Raw genomic sequence first — 22,717 nt, 5'->3', positions numbered from 1 at the left:
GAAAACAAAAGATAAAATGGCTATAGAAAATACTCATATATCAATAATCACCCTAAATGTAAATGAACCGAACTCACCAAAAACAAAACAAAACAAAACAAAACAATGCAGAGTAGCAGATTATATCAAAAAACAAAACCCAACTATATGCCGCCTGCTGGAGACATATCTCTGCTACAAGAACAAATTAGACTGAGTGAAAGGGTGGAAAATAATGCCTAAGAAAATGCCATACAGAGAAAAGTGGATGTAGCCATACACTGACAAAATAGATTTCAAGGAAAAAAGGTAACAAGAGACAAAGGATGGACATTTAAAAACGATAAAGGGAACAGTACAAGAAGACATAACACTTTTTAGCACATATGCACCCAATCAGGGAGCGCCAAAATATGTAAAGCAACTACTAACAGAACAAAAGGGAGAAAGTAACAAATACATTTATAGTAGAGGACTAAAATACGCCATTGAAAGCTATGAGTAGATTCAGAAAATCAGTAAGGGAATATCAGCCTTAAATGGCATATTAGATCGAATGGACATAATAGGCATTTACAGAGCCTTTCATACCAGAACACCAGATTATACATTCTTCGCTAGTGCCCATGGAACATTCTCAAGGATAGGATAGACCATATGTTGGAATACAAAACTAGTGTCAAAAAATTTAAGATTGAAATCATACCAGGTATATTTGACCACAGTACTTTGAAATTGGAAATCAACTGCAAAAAGTGAGGAAAATCCACATATACGTAGAAATCGAACAGCACGCTACTAAAGAACAACTGAGTCAAAGAAAAATAAAAGGAGAGATCAAAAGATAGAGACAAATGAGAATGACAGTGTGACATCAAAACTTTTGGGATGCAGCAAAAGTCTAATAAGAGGGAAGTTTATATCATATGCCTGTATCAAGAAATAAGAAAAATGCTGAATAAATAACATTACATCTTAACTAGAAAAAGAACAAATGAAACCCCAAATCAGCAAAAGGAAGGAAATAATAAAAATTAGAGCAGAACTAAATGAAATAAGAGAACAAAAGGACAATAGAAAAAATTAATGCAACAAAGAGCTAGTTCTTTGAACAGATAAAAATCGGCAAGCCCCTGGTTATCCTTACTAAGGAGAAAAGAAGAAAAACTCAAAATCAGAAACGAAAGATAAGTTATAACTGATATCACAGAAATACAAAGAATCATACAAGTATACTATGAAAGACTATATGCCACCAAATTCAGTAACCTAGAAGAAATGGACAAGTTCTTGGAAATATATAATCTTACTAGACTGAATCATAAAAAACTAGAAAATCTAAATAGACCAATCAACAGTAAGAAAATGGAAACAATCATCAAAAACCTCCCAAGAAGTCCAGAACCAGAAGGCTTTACTAGTGAATTCTACCACATTCAAAAATGATTTAATACCTGTCCTCAAACTTTCAAAAAATTGAAGAAGGGGCAATACTTCCTAACTTATTTTATGAGGCCAACATTACCTAACAAAGATACCAAAGATACCAAAACCTAACAAAGATAACACAAAGAAAACTACAGACCACTACCTCTGATGAATACAGGTGTAAAAATCCTAAACAAAATACCAGAAAATTGAATACAATAACACATTAAAAAGATTATACATTATAATCAAGTAGGGTTCTTTCCAGGAGTGCAAGGAGGATTCAACATATGCAAATTGATCAATGTGATACACCACATAAACGATGGATAAAAATTATATGATTATATTAATAGATTCAGAAAAAGCATTTTATAAGATAAAACATCTATGATTAAAACAGTTAATAAGATGGGTATAGAAGGAAAGTACCTCCATATAATAAAGGCCATATATGACAAACCCTCAGCTAATATCATAGTTAATAGTGAAAAACTGAAAGGTTTTCTTCAAAGATCAGGAAGAAGACAAAGATGTCTTTTCTCTTATTCAACACAGCATTGGAAGTCCTAGCCACAGCATTGGAAGTCCTAGCCACAGCAGTCAGGCAAGAGAAAGAAATAAAAGGCATCCAGATTGGGAATGAAGAAGTAAAATTGTCACATTTTGCAGACAACATGATTCTTTATATAGAAAACCCTACTACAGACTCCAGCAAAAACAAAAACAAAAACAAAAACTATTAGAAACAAGCAGATACAGTAAAGCAGGATACAAAATAAATGTAAATAATTCCTGTGTTCCTATATACTAATGATGGAATTTTGGAAAAAAATGAAAAATATTTATAATTGCAGCAAACAATAAAATACCTTGGAATAAACTTAACAAATGATGTGACGGACCTATACATTGAAAACTACCAAGACATTATTAAAAGAAATGGAAGACACAGAGAAATGGCAAGATATTGTGTGGTTGTGGATTGGAAGAATTAACACTTAAAATGGCCATATTACCCAAAGCAATATGCAGATTTAATGCAATCCCCATCAAAATCCCAATGGCGTTTTTTAAAGAAATAGAACAAAAAATCATCAGATCTGTATGGAACTACGAAATACCCTGAAGAGCCAAAGCAATCCTGAGAAAAAAAACAAAGCCGGAGGTGCCACACTCTCTGACTTCAAATTATACTACAAAATGACAATAATCAAAACAGCATCGTTTTGGCAGAAAAACACACATAGACCAGTGGAACAGAATCGAGACCCCAGAAATAAACCCGCATATACATGGGCAAACCATTTTGACAAAAGAGCCAAAAACATACAATGAGGAAAAGAAAGCCTTTTTCAGTACATCATGTTGGGAAAATTGGAAAGCCACATGGAAAAGAATGACACTGGACTGTTATTTGTCACCATACACAAAAATTAACTCAAAATGGATCAAAGACCTAAATATAAGACCTGAAACAAAATGCTTAGAAAAAAACATAGGTACTGAACATGTGGACCTTGGTCTTAGAGAGGATTTTATATGACCTCAAAGGCAAGAGAGGTAAAAGCAAAAATAAATATATACCAAACTATCTCCATAGCAAAGAAAACTATAAACAAAACAAAGAAGCAACCAATTGAGTAGAAGATATTTGGAAACAAAACCTGTGATAAAGGGCTAATATCCAAAATATATAAAGAACTCATACAATTCGACAAGAAAATAATCCAATTAAAAAATGGGCAGAGGACCTGAACAGACAGTATTCCCAGGAAAACATACAAATATGGCCAATGGATATATGAAAAGATGCTCAACTTCACTAGCTATTAGGTAAATGCAAATCAAAACCACAGTGAGGTTGTGGGGGGAAAAGGAATCCTCATACACTGCTGGTGAGAATGTAAGTTCATACAGCCACTATGGAAAATAGTATGGAGGTTCCTCCAGAAATTAAGAATAGAATTACCATGTGACCCAGCAATCCATCCCCCTTCTGGGTATCTACCTCAAAATTTTGAAAATATTTATTTGTTAAGATATATGTACCCCTATGCTCACTGCAGCATTATTCATGGTGGCCAAGATGTGGGAAAAACGCTGTGTCCTTCAATAGATGATTGGATAAAGATGTGGTTCATATTGGTACACATATACAATGGAATATTACTCAGCCATAAGAAAAGATGAACTACTTTTTTGTGACAGTATGGATGGATCTTGAGAATATACTAAGCAAAACAAAACAGAAAAAGGTCAAGAACCATATGATTTTACTCATATGTGGCATATAAAACTAAAAGAAACAAGACAAAAACTCATAGGCACAAACAATAGTATAATGGTTACTAGAGGGAAAGGTGGGAGGGGGAGGTAGAAAAGGGTAAAGGGGGTCAAATATATGGTGAAGGAAGTAGATCTGACTTTAGTGAACACACTGCAGTATACTTATGATGTGTTATCGTACACTTGAAACCTATATAATTTTATTAACCACTGTCAACCTAATAAATTTAAAAAACATGTATACTCTATGACTCCTGGATATATACTCAAGATAAATGAGTACATATATCCACCAAAAGCATGTCCAAGAATGTTCATAGAAATTTTATTTATAGTAGTCAAAATGGAAACATTCAAATTTTCATCAGTAGCAGAATGAATAAAATGTAGTGTATTTGTAAAATGGATGACAGCATAACAATGGAAAAGAACTGTGACATGTAATAACATAGTTTAGTCATATAGATAAAATGTTGAATGACTTCAAAAAAATCCAGATACAGAAGAGTACTGTATGATTTCTTTGCTATGGGTGGGTGGATGGATACAGAATCCTAAATTACCTATAAATATGTAAATATATACTAATGGTTAAGGACAGAAGAGTGGTTCCTTTGCCAGGGTAGAGGAAAGGAGGCACAAGGTAGTAGTTTTCTGGGGTACTGGAGGATGGGAAGTAATGGGAATCATGAGAAGGAATGCCCATAGTAGCAGTGTTAGCTCCCAAATGGAAATAACCAAGATGACCCTTAACAGTAAACTGGGTAAATATAATAAACTATGTAATATTCATTAGAATATAACATTGCAGCAGTGAATGAACTATACCTATAAGAAGTAACGTGAGTAAGTCTCACAATATTGAGTAAAAGAAAAAAGCCATTTGTAAGAGCATGTACACAATGATTCCATTCATAAGAAATTCAAAAATAGGCAAAACTAAACTATAGCTCTGGAATTGAATAAGTAGGTTGCCTTTTCAGAGGACAGAGGGGGCAGAGATTGAAAGGAGGAGAGAAGGAGCACCTCTAGTTTAGCACTTGCTCTTGATCTATGATGTAATAACACCAGCTTTGCTTTGTGGTTTTACATTTTGCTTTACATTTACATTCTGTGTATTTTTCTGTAAGCCTGTTATACTGCAATAAAAAGAGTTAGAAAACAAATCTCTAAAAGGTCTGTAGCTACTAAAGGATATGCAACACTTATAGACGTTTCTCTATAAAAAACCAAAAACTACCTGCTTGTAAACTGAAAAAATATTGCTTTTTCATATACTAGTTTTGCATTATACATGGATTTTTCCATAGCAGAAAATTTTCCTTTTGTAAAGTTTAAAAATTTGTTTTCTTTTTTTAATATTTAGGAACACATACTTTCAAGCTGAGACGCTTCCATAATCTATCTTAGCTTTCTGATTCTTTAATTTACTGCTTTCGTAGCTATTTAGCAATTGCAAACGTGCTTTTAAATTTTTTCTTTTAAACATACGGTATCTCCTGTGAAAAGGAAGAGCTCATGATTCCTTATCAGATGACAGACAAACTCACTAGTAAAATTTGACTCCTCCCTTTTTAGATGTTTTTATTTAAAGCAATTTGGTTATTGATACCAGTTTTCTGGTGTGGCATTCATAATAGTTCTGTATGTCACACCGAGGATGTGAGGTAGATCTGTGGTTTATCTGTGCAATTTTCAGTAAGAGTCATATCTACTAATCTTTGTCCCAGCTAGTCACTGAAAACACTCATCTCTAAATATTGTTTTGGTGAGTAAAATATTCATTATATAGTTTTTTCAAATAAGAAATTATGTATTCACATACTTACATTGTTTCTCTTTTTCTAGAGAAAATCTCTTCATGAAAACAAATTGAAGAGACTACAGGAAAAAGTAGAAGTCTTGGAAGCAAAGAGAGAAGAATTGGAAACAGAAAATCAGGTGTTAAATAGGTAATATATTTGTATGCATATATACCCCATATAGTTATTTTGATATTATAGAACTGTTCCGTTTTTCTTTTAAAATATACATTGTAAAAAATTCTAAAACTATTCATTATATTCCTAATTCATTCTTTTTATTATTTTTTTCTGACTGAATGTTCCTTCAAACAAAAAGGTCTCTAACACATGCCAGTGTTCGTGTTGTGGTCAGGACTGACAGGAAAGGTCAGTCACTGGCTTTGGTAGCCAGTTGTGGGAATTCATGCTGCTTTGACAAGACAGTTGTAATGATTGCATAGTTCTAAAATTGTGGCTACAACTTTGACTCAAAGACCAGTTTTTTATTTGGTGGGAGAAAATATTACTTATTATTTCTGGTTTTTCATTTACATCCAAGCACAGCTAAAAATCTGCATCATTAACATTTTCCAGTAGGGAAGATTTACCATATTAATTTAATAGTAGTGGCATTGTATTACACATTTGATTCAAGTTAATAAAAAAAAACCTTTCCAAATTCAGCTAATTAGTGGTAGCCTTCAGCAGTTAGACAGTATTAGACTTTTCTGTAATAATATCTTTTCTGTACCTATAATATCAAGCAGTAATGTTTTATAATGTGCACTGGTTTTCTTGGTTGTAATCATTACCAAAATGTGAACAGTTGTTGTTTTTAAAACAACCAAGAGGTTTCTAGACTGTGGAACTACTGCCAACTTTATAATGCACTGTTCCAAAATAAGATGCCACCAAATCCACTCAAAAACAAAATTCAACTTACTACTTCTTTCGTAACCATTAATTTTGAAATGTTATCAATTCAAAATTGGGCAGCTATGGCACCAATCACCTAGAACTTTGGTTTTGAAACTATGCTTGATTACTGCTGTGATTGATTGTCAGGAAATTCGTGTCCAAAAAGGTAATCTTTGAAGGCTTGAAAGGTTAGCTTTTTTTATCCATGTCATTTTTCCCTAAAGTTGGGACTTCACCTTTGTTATTAGCTACATTTTTAAAAATCAGGTTGAACAATATGAAATTCCCTATATTTGACCCATATTTCACCTAAAAAAATGGCCATTTCATAAGATTCAATCCAGTGTTTTCTGTATTTGATTCCTTCTGTAAAACAAGGCACCTTTTGGGTTAAGTTGTTTCTTAGTTTCAGGTTTCATGGGTTGGGGGAGTGGAGTGGAAATGAAAAAGTATCAAGACTTGATTTTTAAATCTTTGATTAAGTGGCAAATAAAACTTTAAAATGACTTGATAGTCTGCAGTGCTAACAATATATATGATTAAGGTATCATGTTATATTTATCTTTCTTGATAAACAATTTTATATACGTTATATACAGATAAACCTTATAGAAATTCTCTTCCTGTTTAAAATTCTGTGAATCATACTGTTCTTGAATAGAGTACAACTGTTTTAAAGAACTGTGTAACTGTTTTAAAGAAATATTTTTTCTTTTTAAGACAACATGTTCCATTTGAAGACTATACAAGGCTTCAAAAAAGACTAAAGGATATACAGAGGAGACATAATGAATTTCGAAGTTTAATTTTGGTTCCTAACATACCTCCAACATCATCCATCAATCCTGTTAGTTTTCAGTCATCAACCATGGTTCCAGGCATGGAACTAGCCTTTCCTCCTCATATGCAGGTATGAGTATTTATTTTAAGGGGAAAAAAAGGCAAACTTTTCTATAAGTTTTTGTCTATTTAAATACAGAGTTAAAAACTCAAATCTTTCTTTACCAGAGAAATTTGCTGAGAAGCAAAGAGGATTTGAATCCATTCTAGCCTTTAGTGATGGTTCTTGGAGTATAATCTCTTCTCGGGCAATCGAAAAGAAGGAATTTGATGAGTGTTTGAGTAATCTAGAGTTTGTAGCTCACTCATATAACACTAACTACTGTGAAGCATTTACTAATGCACTGCACTATGCATTTTCCATACAATATTTTATTTAATCCTAATGAAAAATACTTTGAAGGCAGGTGTTATTATTTCCAATTTCAACCTACATTGTCTGATTCCAAAACCTGGGCTAATTCTACTGTATTAGGTCTCCAAGATATTGAATCAAATTGATGGGATGATTTTCAGAAGATGAACTATTAATAAGTAATTTCATTAATAAACTATTAAACTCCAATCTTGTTAGAAAGTTGTCATATAAGTACATATAGGCCCCGCATTAATATTTTCTAATTCACTCCCTGGTTAATTTTACACCTAGAGAAGGGTAGAAGTGGGGTTTTGTTTAAGGCTAGAGCTTGAGGCAGGAGAGAAGCAAGGTCTAGTTAGTAGTCTAGGCCACGCTGCTGTGTTCTTAGACTGCGAAAATGGTCGTTCTTTCCTTGCCGGATGTTGCAGGCCTAGATAAAAAGAGGACTGAGGCTGCTGCCTAAGTTATTTTTCCACTAATTTATCTTAACAGTCTTTTTCTGAGCCTTTTGGGTTTTTTTCCTCCTTTTTCTGTGCTTTTAAGGAGGAACAACATCAAAGAGAACTCTCTCTACTTCGTAAAAGACTAGAAGAACTAGAAACAACACAAAGAAAACAACTAGAGGAACTTGGATCTCCTGGAGAATGATGTTTTTTTTGGAGAGAAGGTAGATCAAAACGGATGAATCAGTGACTCAGTAAAGCTTGAAGTTTTAACGTACGTGGCATTTACTTTGTTGCTGTTTGCCAAAACACTTGAATTTGCCTCAGGTGCCAGCTACATGCTGTATTGCATACATGTCAGGATTTTAGGATTATACTAATGACAAGTAAAGCATGAAGACAGCTTCAGAGATATAATATTGACAATTCTTTGAGAATGTAAAAAAATGAATAAATAAAAGGAATTAGAAAATCAAGTTTTAAAATTAATGTTATGTTGTTGAATTTGTTTGGCATTTTGCCTGAAATATACTTGTGTTGATTTCCCTTGTCCTCTTTGACGTGCCTGGCAATAACGTACCTGGTCAGTAAACATTTTATGGTTTAAATATACTATATATGAGTTATAAACCTCTAGTTCTTGAAAAAAGGTGATAATTTAAAGGTCAGCATAAAAAGTTAAAAGTATCTAAATATGCATTCATTACAAAATGCTACCTTTTCTAAAAGCTGTGTGTAATTTATTAAAGAGCCTAATATTTTTCTATCTAGCTGTATTGTCTTGTGTTTATTTCAACCATACAGTATGTATTTAGCAATGCAGAAGATCTCACCGATTTTGACATTTGAGTTAGAATTAATAGAAAATAACAAGTGCGAATAATTAAATTCCATGGCTTTATAAAACAGGGGCCATTCATTGTAAAACTTAAACCCAGTGGGGTTCTTTTAGAAGTAGTATTGGTATTTAACTTCGCCTCCCACTGCTTTGGGTCTATTATAAATGTTTTATCTCTGTTTATCCTTAAACATGCCATCATTTGCTTTTTTATATAATGTCATGTTTTAAAGGAATTGTACTGGAATAACTTCACGTCAACAAGGCAGAGCTCAAGTCTGCCAGACCAAGTGGAATGTTCATTATTCAGAAGTCTCCATGATCAAAAGTCCAAGTTCACAGTGGAGGCCAGCAGTGTAATTGAGCAGCCCTTAGCATCATTTAGAAGAAACTAGATTTACTTACAGCTTAATATATGCTGCTTATTCATTTAGAGTATACAGCGACATTCTGTTCCTGAAAAATAATTTCCATGGAGCCACTTCAAATAAAGTCTGTAATAACTAGAAAATTTGAAAGGAAAAAAAAGGACAAAAACAGTCCATATTTACATCAAAATGTTTATTTTTGGATATAGACGTTTAAAACATTCATCTCCAAGAACAGCTTCAATCAGGTATACAATAAGAAATAGACTAAGTCCCTAATACGGTAAAGGTAACAGAATTAATTTTTAAATGCTGCCGTAGACACTAGTGTTAGGAAAAAAAAGTTTATAAATGGTTTTGCACCAAAAAAATAGGCAAAGAAACTTGAAAATAGAAATTGTTTGCCATTTGTTTCTCTAGTTGTTGTTTAATATAGACCCAGTGACTGATTGTCTTCAGCACACATCTATCTAATTTGGCCATTTACTGCATTTGGCTAATGTGATGCAAACTGTAATCTCGATAGTGCTTTTTCACTGGAGGATTGACAAACACGCTACATATATTAGTGAATCTTCACACCACCTCAGTGAGGTAGGATAGAAATATATATAATAAATTGAGGCACAAAGAGGTAAGTGACTTGCCCAAAGTTCCCAGCAGCACAGTCCCTGGACGGGGAGCTAAGTCTCCACACAGGACTCACGTGCCAGAGAGCTGGACAGGGACACCTTCACATAGCATTTACTAAATACTTGGATGAAGCTGTAGCTGATCCTTTGAGTTTTCTTAGCATTACCGTACCCTAAGGAAGGGAAAGTCTTTTGGGCAACTCTCCTACCGTTGGCTCTCACCTCTCCTGTTCTCTTATGAACGCCTTCACATCAAGGCTGTAGCAGCCTTGGATGGGGGCCAGACCTCTTAGCTTTACAGTTGTAAGTAATCTATTTGGTAGTATTTTTGAGCTGTGTCCACTGAATGGACAGTGGTCAAAAGCGATGGGATTGGGAAGGTGCTTATCAGGGCAATAACTGCTTATTTTCTCTGATCAGTTTGTCGAGGTGTCACCTCTCACTCTTTGCCAGATATTGAGGAGGAAAACAAACTCTCTAAGACAAATTCACATTTAAGTCCTGATATCCCATACAGTGTTTGTTAGTAAATGATTTTAAGGAATGTGTGGTCAGTGTTTTATTTGCTACTTGAAAAAATTTCCTCAGTCTGGGATTTGGAGCACCAAGGGTAAAAGGTGCCACAAGGAAAGTATGAGAGTTGCCAATTTTTACTTCTGACTTACTAGAAGGAAAACACAGTGGTAGTAAAATTGGTCGTGAGCAGCAAAAATTCAGGAATAAAAAATTAGCAATAAAAAGACTACAGTGTAACTGGATAGGGAATTCTTTTAAAAGGGCATGAATAAAATGAATATTTTTAATTTTTTCTCTTTGTGAGGAATATTTTCAAAAAGTACATAGACTAAAATACCAAGTTTTATACTAATATTTTTCAGGCCTTGGGCCTCAAATATATATATATTCATATATAATACTCCAGTGTGAACAGCAATTTCATGAAATGTAAAATGTACCTTTTCTTTTAATCACACACTAATATAACCACAGGATTCACCAGAAATCTAAAGCAAGGAGACACTAGTATAGAAATGTACGATTAGGGTAGTGAGTTACTCTTCCACAGATCTGATCAGAGTTTTTAGATAGAAATAAACTAATGATTTTTTAAATAGTAGCCAACATGTCCACTATTAAATACATTTAGTATGAAAAAATAAATTGAAAGGAACATACCCTAAGACAGAGTGTCTGGATAAAATGTTGTTAATTTAAATAAAGCCTACTGGCTCTCCTTGCTTTAGAGCTCCTAAGTGAAATGGAGGTGAGTTTGATGGAGCACAGTTGGTGATCACTGAAAACACACAAGCCCTTTCAACAATGTTGCAACACTGTTAGTTTTTGGTTTAAAAACACACACACTCACAAATGCTAAGTGTACACACTACCAAATTCTGCGGTCAGCTTTTCCAAGAACTACTAGGGAAAGTTTCAATGCTGCAGATCCTCGAGGTTGCCCTAACACCTCCACCTTGTTTCCATGATTCATTTCACATTTTGTTTTCATCATTGGCAATGTCCCTTTTCTGCAGTGGTGCAGTGTAGTCACAAGAGCTACATAGCTGTAGTTTCAAACAAAACCACTTATATCATTGTGCTTAAGTGGAGACTGTAGTTAAAATACTGACTCTTTCTTACTGGCCCTGTATTCTCTGTAAACAAGGAGGCTGTTTGCAACAACCACTTCAACTCTATTTACAGAAGGGTTCCCACAGTATAAACACAGGCACAATAGTTGGTATGCTTATTTAAAAGCTGTGCATGTGCCTTGGTCTCTTAAAAAGACAGTGCTCAAAGTGGAACCTATGTGCAAACTTAAAAAATTAACGACACAATAGCTCAAGCAGCCATTTTGCTCCCAAGTCGTCTGAAGAACTGCCAGATTAAGCCAGGCCCCAGAGTGCTTACATCCACTTGCATTTCTTCTTTTCATCAAATAAGACTTTTACATGCAAGAGTTGTTTCTGAGCTTCTTCCAGCCCTCGTTCTCTTTCTAGTTTATTTAGAATCTGTTGACAATTAGAACAGTTATTTTAGATACTATAATTTTAATATTACAATTGTTTTTATTGGTTTGGGGGTTGGTTTTTTTTTTTTTTGCATTCCTGATGCTGTGAGTGGTAAAATCTGTATGAAGCAGATGCCAACATTTTCTTCCATCATTTACATACTCACTTTGCAAGTTGTTTTGCTAAGTCATTATCACAGGATCAACAACACTTTGGTTTAAAATAGAAGCTAGCAAGAAATACTGACTATTTGCTTACGAATATGGGGCCAGACTTCCAAGGCCCTGTTTTATGCATTATGTCACAGCCATTCCAAGCACAGCAAGCATTCCTCGGCAGCCAACATGCAGGCAAGAATTTCTTCTTAAATGCAGCAGGCAGGGGCATCTTGGTTGGAGATGAATATTTCCCTTCCCTCCCCTACCATCCTGGACAGTGTCGTCCACCCCCTCCCCTCCACTCCCTTCCCCTCCCCAGTGCTTCCCTTTTGACCCCTGACCCCTGGAAAGAGGGATGCTTATCATGTTTAAGGAACTCATTGCCTCTACCCTACCTTAGCTCTTCACTTGATCTTCAAGTAGCAAATGGAATTAGTGAGCTATTCTCACCATTGACATGGATAGCCTGTCCCAGCATGACTGAGTGGGGGGGAATCAGGGAAGGGGGAATTAACATATATTTGGAAACAGCGCATCTGATGACTGTGTCTGTGTGAATTCCCAAAGAAAAAATCTAGATTAAGGAGAATTAATCATTAAGGAGAATGGTTTATTGAAATAGTTGCTTAAGTTAGAAAAATGTCATACTTTCACATAACTATTGAATACAGAATCTAGGCGATTTAACAAGCTTAGCTTTCATTTTAGTGGATTACAATCAAGCATAAGCTAACCCCATTTAATAGGACCACTACTTACTCATGAAAATTAACTTGAGTCAATGTGGCTGTAGGCCTCATTAACTCAAATGTAAACTCAAGCTGGTCCAAAGGTAGGTAGCATAACACTGGATGAGGGGCAGCAGCCATGTGCAGGGTCTGGCTTGGTGCCAGGATCCCCCATCAGACAGGCTTCCTGGTATCCCTTTTCTGGCCATTTGGAATGCCAGAGCTGTCCTGAGACCTACAGAATGCTTTATAACCAAATCTTGGTGACCAATTCATGTCAATTGTTAAAAATGTTATGTAAATTCTTACCTCATCAAAATATTTTACGATGTATTTGTAGATTTCTGTCAAGGCCACTTCTTCATTAAATTCATTTTCGTGTTTCTTAAAGAAAGAAAGTCTTGTTGAGAGATTTTTGAAATGACTTTTTTTTTTAAAAGAAGTAACCAAATATCCCTATTTCTACTTTCCAACGATACCTTAGATTCCTGAGTTAAGAATTCTTCCATTTCTGAAGATGACAATGGAGGCAAATCCCTGATTGCTTTGTAATAAGATTTTACTTCCTCTTTGTAGGTTGGGATATCCTTGGCATAGAGAAGTTTATTAGTTGGTGCTTCCTAAAAAAGAAAAAGCAACCACCACCAAAAGAGTAAAAAACCATGGGGAATTTATAACAGTACCAATGTCGCTGAACCTCCACCACTTTTATCACTTCCTGGTAACCAGGCTTCATGCAGCAGGCTTTCATAAATGTTGTTGACTGAATGACTGACTGCTATTCAGATAGTTCTGGTGAGTCACTGTTATTTTCAGGAAGATTAAATGCTAATATATTCTGCCTTCCTCTCATGGAAGAACTAAAATTATTATTTTTGCGTGATTTTGAGTTACTGTAACAATGGAACTCATTTCAATCATAGTTCATTACTAATGGTTGTAAAAAGCCTGAATTAAAACATTTGCTCTCATCCTCACCCACCAGTGAATTTTGGCATTTATAAAAGATTTGATTGTAGGTCTGATTGAGCCCTTTATATAACCATGAAAGTAGTAAGTAATTGGCAGTGACAGATTTTTCTGCTTGTCCTTTTTATTTTATTAGATTATAAAGATCTTCTAGTGTCTTTGGAGGAAGCACATAGTCATTAGTATTGGCCGATCTGATGTCTGATTTTACAAAAGTTCCATGGCAGTTTGAATGTTTTTATGTAATTCTAACAGTAATAATATTTAAAAAAAAAAAAAAATTTTATTTTAAAACTCATTTTCCATAAAATTTTTAAAAATTGGACTCAGGGAAGATAGGTGATTTAATAGGGCTAAAATGTCCCAGTACATTTTAAAATGTATCGATGACTTGAATGGCCATATCAATGGCTTGATGAATCATTCCGAAGGATGCCTAGACTGATTTTTTTTTCACTTGTCAAATTTAAGTAGAGCCCACAAAACTTGCAGTCGTTTGTTCAATAAAGATTTATTTAGCCAGGCACTGTGGGCAGGTAAAAAGGTGAGGAAGGCTGGTACCTACCCTTAAGAAGCTTATATTCTAGTTAGGAAGACAGACTTCCACAGTGCTTACTATACTACCAATAATTAATAGCAGGGTGGAGAATAAATAAAGCAAAGGACTGGAGAATTAGACAAATCAAGGATCATTAATAACTTTATGTGATCTTAGGCAAGGCTTCTAACCTCAGAACAATTTCCTCATCTATATAATGAGGATGATATTAACTACCTTATGTGGTTGTGAAGATGAACTGAAATACACCAAGAACATAGTAATCACTAAACAGCTATTTTTTACTTTGAATAAATCAGCATTTAAGTGCCTCAGTGTGTTGCATTCTAAGAACTTTACTGGTCAAATGAAGAAAGCGCTGTGGGAACTGCATCGGGAAAGTTCACAAAGTGGGTATATTTAGGCTGATCTGAGTTTCCTACAGTTTCAGGTACACATTAGGAAATTATGTTGAATGAATGAAAGGTTTGCGAGTGAATAAGAATTTTACTAGACAGGGCTTAAGAGACGGGAAAGGGTGAGCAAAGGAGTGGGAAAACAAGTTCATGTAAGTTTGGGAAAAATTAAGGCTGTAGCATAGAAGGTAGAGGGAGTGTGCAAGAAAAATGATGAGGCTGGAAAAGAGACTTGGAGCCCAGTCAGGAAGGGCCACGGTAGGTAATGGGAAATATTTACAATTTTTAAGCACAAGACTGACAAGATTAGATTTGTGTTTCAGAAGGATAACCTGAGACACAGTGAAAAGGAAAAGTTGGGGAGATGACATGATCAACAGGGGCAAGGACACCAGTGAGGAGGCAGTTATCCCAGTGAAGAAGGGAAGAAGGGGTAGGGCAGGGGGATGAGAAGAAAGAGACAGAGACGTTTTAGAGACAGAAGTGGCAACCGGTTGGGGATTGAGGTTGAGGGAAGGAACTTGCTGAGAAATCTTAGGTAAGGTTTTCTTCCCCATAAACAATTTGTTACATTCAAATAGACTTTTTTTATAATATATATTTAGATGAAATTGATTTAGGCCAATTTCAGTAACTTTATACTTTGGATTTATAGTTTATCAGTGTCCCTAGAATGTTTTATACTTTGTGATAAAGAATTCTGCAGTAGGGTTGGGCTAATAATCTATTTTGGTTTTTACTTAAAAAAAAAAAAAAACTAGATTAAAATAGAAATAAGTGAGACAGATTTTAAAGAAAAGCAAGTTTTTGTGACATCACTATTTCTTTTCAGTTGATGTGATTTAGACCATTTATTATTTGAATATTTACAGGAAGAGTGCTTCAGACTCATAAGAGTACCTACAAGAAATCCTAAACCTAGGCCTTACCTTCCCGAGTTGCTGCTCCGTGAGAGAAAATGCGTCCATGAATGCTTGGGCAATCACTGATAAACAGCCGTCTATGTGTGGTGTCTTCTTAATGTCAAAGACAAACTGAGGATTCTTCAGGATGTTCACCCAGAAGCGAAGGGGAAGGCTGTTCCGAGAGAGAGAAATCTTTTTTTCAAATGTAGCCACTCAGATGAGATGGATGCTCTATCACAGTTTGTAAACAGGTGTGTTTGTCCTTGTTATTGAAGTATGCAAGTCTGTTTTGCCAAATATACCAAGTAACAGATGGCAGCACCACTCAGAACAAGAAAGGGTTAAACTGACAGCTACTGGAAGGGAGGACTAGAGAAGGGTGAGTCTGAAAGTGACCATCGACAAGACAAAAATTTCCTCCAGATAATTCTAGATTATATTAGATGAGAATATCGCATCAGATCTCCAGAACCTCCCCCCACTCTAAGTGGTACACCTTGGCCTAAGCCACCAGCATCTCTCACCTGGGTTATTATACCCCAGCTCTTGACAGTTAACTCTTTCACAACTACCAGCAATCCTCTTAACACAGAACCAGATCACATCTCTCTTCTGCTCAAAACTCGGCTCTCCATCCTCCTCTGGGTAAAACCCCTGCATGATCTGGACCTGGGCCCTCACCTACCACTCTTCACCTCATTCGGATTCCACTGGCCGCTTTGCTGTTCCTCACGTACACCAGGCAAGCTTGCACCTCAGGACTTCTGCTTTTGTTGTCTGTCTTTCTGAAACCGTCTTGGCCCAGACAGTCTCATGGGTTAAGTCCTCACTTCTTTCAAGACCTGCCTCAAATGTCATCATCTCAGTGAGGCCTCTGACCATCATGTCCTGTCTCTCTCTATCCTTCTTTCTCACTTTGTCCACTGTACCAATCACCTTCTAATATATTACAATTTACCTATTTTATTTATTGCTTGTCTCTACCTGTTAGAATGCAAGCTCTGTGAGAACACGGATTTTTGTGTTTATTCCCTCCAGCACCTAATTCATAGTAGCTGGCACATAGTAGGGACTCAAATATTTGAATATGAACTTGAGAATCATTCAAAGTCCTTTCATTATCTACTTTGCAACTCTGGCCTAGTTAACTACCTCCATCACATGGCTGCTGGGCCTCTCAATAGCTCTGCTGTCCTGACAACTGCTCCTGCTCAGATGCCACAATCTTCACCATGAAATGGCAGCCTGCAGCACCCAAGTTTGGTGAACGGCAGGGCCTGGTTTTAAGGCTAGAACACAAGAAGGGAGTGAGCCAGGGTAGAGTTGGGATAGCCCTGGATTAAATAGGAAAAAAATCAGACCTCTGGAACTTCAGCCTTTAATACTTATTTAAAATGATCTGGCTGACCTTAATGTTTGGGAGGGCTTGAACATGCACTGAGGAGTCCTACTGTATTGTAACTGAGTCTTATTCAGCTCATGCACAAATTATTTCAAATATAGGTAATGAGCTGTTTCTTTACTAAGGAGAAATTTAGAATAAATTTGGATGCCTTGCCCCAGCACAAGGTAAAATGTTAAACAAAAAAACAATCCTTTGGCTAATTCTCATGGTATAGGAGTACTGTATTTAATCAAATAAAAGCAGAAATTTCTATACAGCATCAGAGTATTTGATCAAATAAAAGCAGAAATTTCTATACAGCATCTAGACAGCTTGGAAATTGCAAAGTTATTAATTCTCTGAAGGACAAATAAGTCTTTAAAGGAAGACTACGATAGAACCACAAAATATTAATTTCTCATTTTTTGCTGGTCAAGCTAAACTTGTTTTCATATTCCAAATAAAGACTTTTTTCTTGCTTAAAGATAAGAGAGTTTATTTTATCCTAAAGAATAGAATTCTCTGCATAGGAATGAGGTCATTTATTATTAAAAATAGTAACAAGCAAGAAAGTGCTTTGACATGATAGCTTACCAAGCAAAAAGATTCTGATACAGGGATAAATGAATCCTTTGGTAACTATACACGCCCTCCTTTTAGTTAAGATTCTGCCCCAGATTCTTGAAAAAGGTAATTACTTACTGTTTCTTCTTACCTGTTTGTTTTCCAAATATGTACGACATCAGGATCGGTGATTTTTTTGTTTTCAGCCTGGGCATCCAAAAAGTCAAAAAAGTATTTGATGGCAAATGGGGCTCTGCTGTTAGGTAAACTCCAAATGCTTCTAAAAAGTTTTTCTAGCACAGAGTGAATTGCCACCTGAAAGAAAGAACATTAGACTTGAGAGATTAAAACAAATAGGGTAGCGGTTTTGAAAACATGATGGAAAATGAAATGATGTGCAAATCAGAAAAACAAGCTGAAGAGAAAATATGTAACATTGTCAAAGGAAGCCAACAGGCACAGTATGGGACAATGGTCCTGAAAATCCAGGCTCTGGTTTAGATTTGGTTCATAAGCTTCTGGCTGATAACAACATTGTTTAGTCAACAGGGAGGATATCTTAGAAATCTCCAGCAGCTGAAATGTCTGTTGTAGGGCTGTGTACATAAACCAAGAGGCCACGGATGTTTGGCTTTTATTAGTTATGTTCAGCCTGAAAAAACTCAAGTGATGTTGCTTGGTTCCCAGAATTTTTCCTGTAGCATATATTTCTATCATAGGGTTTTACTGTATACTTTCAAAGCATTTGAGTGTTTTACAAAAACCAAACTGGCAAATCTCTGTGGGACAGATGAGAAAATCAAGAGGCTCTGGCTGTCCTCTACCCACTAAACAAATCTACTAAGCTCTAAGCAGACACTCTGTGATAATATGAAGAAGCATGCCCATCAGGAGCCTAGGGCCAGGTGTAGCTAGGCCCAGGTTGGTGGGGGACGGAGGGGAGTGGTGGTATAAATCACCACAGACTTCTATTAATCCCACTAAAAGCCAGATAAAGTAAAATTTGCTCCCAATTTGGTATTCCACTGACTTTCTTATCTAACACTTTTATATTGAACAGAATTCTTAACTTTAAAATGAAAAAAAAAAAAATCAGTAAGATTTACAAGGTTTATAGTCACCGACACCCCCCCCCATTTTATTTGCAATTCAAAAAGGGAGTTTTATTGCTCATCCATAATAACAAACAAAAAGGAATAATTATGCTGTCAACCTAAAGAACAATAGTAAAATGGTGGGTAAAAGGACTGGGAACAATATTAAATCCCTGATTGAAGATGTTACAGTAGAAATTTATAAAGTGCTGTTATCTTTGCAGTTTATAAAAAAAAGGGGGGGGTAAGAAGTGTTTACAATTTAAACTTTCATTTTGCTTTGCTAGAAGGCACAAGGGATTTGTAACATTTTCACACTTCAGTGGAAATTAAGTCAAACACATCATACACCCCCAAGGTAGCAGTAAAAGCGCTCCCAGAACAGTAAGTGTACCTTGGTCGACAGCAGCTTTGTCAGATACATTTCTTTTACTTTGAACTTGTGCTTCCCTCGATGTCTCTTTCCTTGCACATCTTGGAATGCTTCCGAATCCGGTAAAATCTAAAGGAAGACAGAGCAGAAGCGTTACCCAAGGAGACCATTCGTGCTACAGAAGGCATCCAGTTCAGCAGCGAGCACAAGAAAGGCTCAACTCACCAAATGGCAGTGGTCATCCGAGTATTCCACATCTGACGCCAGAGAAAGAAGGAGAGAAAACAGTCCATTAAAAAAAAACAACCATGGGCTAATTGGCCTTCTCATAAAATGCCCCATTTGTGCTATAAAGAGGTCACTTGAGCTCTTCTACTTTAGCTCTTCATAGCTACATTTTGTCCCTGCTGCATCTTAATATGTTAAGAACAGTATGAAGACAGGATGGGCCTGGGACTGCAGTGGGAAGCAGGTTCCCTGTCCCTGGAAATGTGAAAACAGGACGAAAGGTCAGTCGCTGATCACTAACAAATACACCCTGAGCGCCTACACTGTGCCAGGGCTACGGGGCACATGGCTATGCGTAAGACAGACCTAGTTTCTGCCCTAATAGAATTTACATTCTAACCAATGAGAGGATTTCGCAGTAATTCATACTACTAATTACATGATTATTTAATTATAATTATGATAAAGGTTGTGAAGAAGAATTCTATGCTAAGAAAGTATCTAACACGGGACCGACTTATTCTAGGAGGTTTCTCTGATGAGGAAGGGATGTTGCAGCTGAATTTAAATGAATGGAGAGAGTTAGCCAGGCAAATGGAGGAAGAGGAACTGGTTCAAGGGTCCTCAGACGGGACGGACCATGACCCCTTCTACGATCTGAAAGAAGGGCAAAGAGGCAGAGCTCATAGAGCAAGTGGGAAAGTAGCTGGGAGAGAGGACAGTCTTGGAAGAAATATGGCTGTAAAGGGACTGGTAAATGCCTGAGGGAAGAGGGACTAAGGTACTTGGTTTTTTGTTTTGAAGAGGAGAGAGACCAGAACATCTTGAAATGCTAATGGAAAAAATACGGTGAGGTGAGGTGAGGAGAAAGTGCAGGTGACAAGAGATTACTGGTGGTGTAAGAATGCTCGGAAGGTCGGAAAAGATGGTGGGATCCAATGCACAGGTGAGAGATGGGCCTTGGATGTCAAGGGAAGCAAGGAGGAGGAGATGGGCTGATGTAGGTAGGGTGGTAGGTTTGGTGCTGGATGTTGAGAGAGTTCTAATTTGTTTTCTCTGTGAAGTACAGGGTGAAGTCATCTGCTGATTGTCAGAATTGCTGTGTGGGTCAGCTTTGAGGAGACAGTGTAGAATTAGGAAAACAGAATGAGTTGCCTAGGGAAATGGTGAAAAGGCTGCCTTGAGGGCCCTAGTCAGATTGGGCATCATGAATTCAGAGTGATTCTAGCTGTGCTGTTGTGTGCCTTTCTCCTCTTGGCTGCCTGGCCATAGGTTCAAGAAAGGCTAGTAGCTGGGTTCATCCTGACAGAGGGGGTGAGGGAGTTCAGAGGGTTGGCAAGAGGGTGGTCAAAATGATGGCTCTCAGCTGGAGTGGGTAGGAAGGAAGCAGGGGTACTGACGGCCTGGCGGTCCCATGAAGAGATCTTCAGATAACAAGCTCTGCAAAAGGCTCAATCTTTGAAGGCTAAAACACACAGCTCTTCCACTTGTATTTATAGCACAAGGACATCAATCACTCTATGCCGGAAGGAAGAACGTCCACCCTTTGCAAGATGGCTTCTCACTCTAGCCTGATGTAATGGTGGAGTGTGTGTGTGTGTGTGTGTGTGTGTTGGGGGGGCGGGGGGTCCCAAACGTGTGTCCTAAGACCTACTTAATTATCCTATTTAATTGAAAAAAGCTCTGCATTCTCTATACTGACCAGGTGTTGGGACCTACCAGGCTCCTTCTAGTACGGAATCCAGGAATCAGGAAGCCTCACCTGCAGCTGTGTGTGACAGAAGGCCCTGTTGGTGAGGCCCAGAACTTTTCTGATTGTCTTGGCTGGGATATAATTTCTCTGGAGACAAACCTGCAACTGGACCTAGGGATTTTCTCAAGGCACTATCACAGTGTTTACTTCTACCAGGGAGGGAGAAGAGAATTTAGAGACTGGTTTATTGACTTGCCCATAAAAGCTCCCTCTTTCCTTTGTCTCCTCTCCACTTTCTGGGAATTTCGTAAATGCAATCACTAGGAGATTAGGGCTTTCCACATGGATTATCTTGTTTGTTCAGCACTTGCAGGGCTGTGTGATTATCTGCAAGCTCCCCTCACTTAGCCAGGGGACTCTCCTCTGTTAGCCCCACCCCACTGAGGAGTTGGAAAAGAGTTACGAAGGCTAAGATTCTGCTCCAGAGTTTTGGGCTGTTAAGGGTAGCGACTTCCTCTGTGCTGGGCAGCCTGGGCTAACCACTGTTTACAGTTTCCTGTCCTTGCAGGGCTCACATTCTTAGGACTAGAAAGCCGATCTCGAAATGGCTTTTCTCCGCTTTCACAGTGTTACATGGCAACAACTCGACCTCACCTTTGTGACAATACATCTGAAAGAGGCAAAAGGCGATACTTTATAAAGCTGGGTGAGAACAAAAGGCTAACATTATATTGGTTACCTGAAGTAAAATTTGCTATCTTCTTAAAGACTTTTATAGTGGATCCATTTGATATCTGAAAGCAAAGATAAAAAATACATGAGTTTTCAAAATTTAATGTATTTCTCAACTTCTCCCAGGAATTAGATAGCTGGCTGGATTTTACAGTCTTTCACTTATTAAATCAAATATTTATCAAGAATGCCTCTGTTCTGGGCACTGTGCCAGAATTTGGGGCTATACTGATGGGCAAGATACTGTCTCTGCCTTCAAGGAGCCCACAGTCCTGTAAAGGAGATGGGCAAGGCGATGCGATGCAGTGACGCAAGTGCCAGAAGGTGGCAGCCAAGATGCTGTGGGACCAATGGTGGGGTGGGCTAGTCCTGGAGGAGAGGAAAACTAAGCTGTGCTAAGATACACCTCAGCACCCTCCCCCCGCCCCCCAGAGGTCAAGAGCCACTCACTTGGGTCACTTTCATTGCTTGAGGTTTCTATTATGTTAATAAATGCCGAAACGGGTTTTTAAAAACTGGCATATATAGCTGGCATCTACCCTGTGGCAGAGCAATTCCACATCTAGGTATATACCCAACAGATATTAGTACATATTCTGATAGTAAACTGTTTCTAATTGCCCCATACTGGAAACCACCCAAATATCCATCAACATAGCATGAACAAATACTTTGGAGTATGTTCATACAACAGAATGTTATAAAGCAATGAAAATGGGCAAATTACTGCCACGTGTCACATGCATGAACCTCATAGTGATGTTGAGCGAAAGAAGCCCAACACAAAGGAATGCATACTGTGTGATTCCATGTAAAGCTAAAAAAAGAAAAAATAGAAAAGAAACAACCCAGTCAAAACTATAACGTTAGAGCTGTGGAGAAGAGAGTAGGGTAGTGATTAGGAGGGGCCGAGAGGGGGCTTCTGAGGTGCCCGTGAAATTCTATTTCTGGACCTGAGTGGCAGATACAGGCTGTGCTCACTTTGTGATAATTCATCCAGAAGTACACTTATGATTTGTTCTCTTTTCTACAGGTATATATTTTTAAAA

At 37.1% G+C, this 22,717-nt stretch overlaps 2 protein-coding genes across 4 annotated transcripts in view; one reads left to right on the top strand and one right to left on the bottom strand.

Moving 5' to 3' along the window:
* Positions 1-8,809, top strand: part of CEP83 (centrosomal protein 83) — a 97,848-nt gene extending 89,039 nt beyond the window's left edge. For all 3 annotated transcript variants that reach the window (XM_023531569.1, XM_011361786.2, XM_011361787.2), the window contains 3 exons: positions 5,545-5,648; positions 7,119-7,308; positions 8,140-8,809. In XM_023531569.1, the coding sequence (XP_023387337.1) occupies positions 5,545-5,648; positions 7,119-7,308; positions 8,140-8,244 (399 nt within the window). In that variant the 3' untranslated portion in view covers positions 8,245-8,809. The remainder of the gene's footprint in view (positions 1-5,544; positions 5,649-7,118; positions 7,309-8,139) is intronic.
* Positions 8,810-11,221: 2,412 nt separating this feature from the next.
* PLXNC1 (plexin C1) overlaps positions 11,222-22,717 on the bottom strand; it is a 143,791-nt gene continuing 132,295 nt past the window's right edge. Inside the window, 8 exon segments of the mRNA XM_011361784.2 lie at positions 11,222-11,886; positions 13,082-13,156; positions 13,252-13,392; positions 15,625-15,772; positions 17,700-17,863; positions 19,037-19,144; positions 19,241-19,272; positions 21,676-21,730. Coding sequence (XP_011360086.1) covers positions 11,782-11,886; positions 13,082-13,156; positions 13,252-13,392; positions 15,625-15,772; positions 17,700-17,863; positions 19,037-19,144; positions 19,241-19,272; positions 21,676-21,730 — 828 coding nt within the window. The 3' untranslated portion in view covers positions 11,222-11,781.

The sequence above is a fragment of the Pteropus vampyrus genome, unplaced genomic scaffold, assembly GCF_000151845.1.
Source record: "Pteropus vampyrus isolate Shadow unplaced genomic scaffold, Pvam_2.0 Scaffold70, whole genome shotgun sequence".
Classification (NCBI taxonomy): Eukaryota; Metazoa; Chordata; class Mammalia; order Chiroptera; family Pteropodidae; genus Pteropus; species Pteropus vampyrus.
The sequence above is the reverse complement of the archived record's forward strand: the minus strand, read 5'-3'. Positions and strand labels throughout refer to the sequence as shown.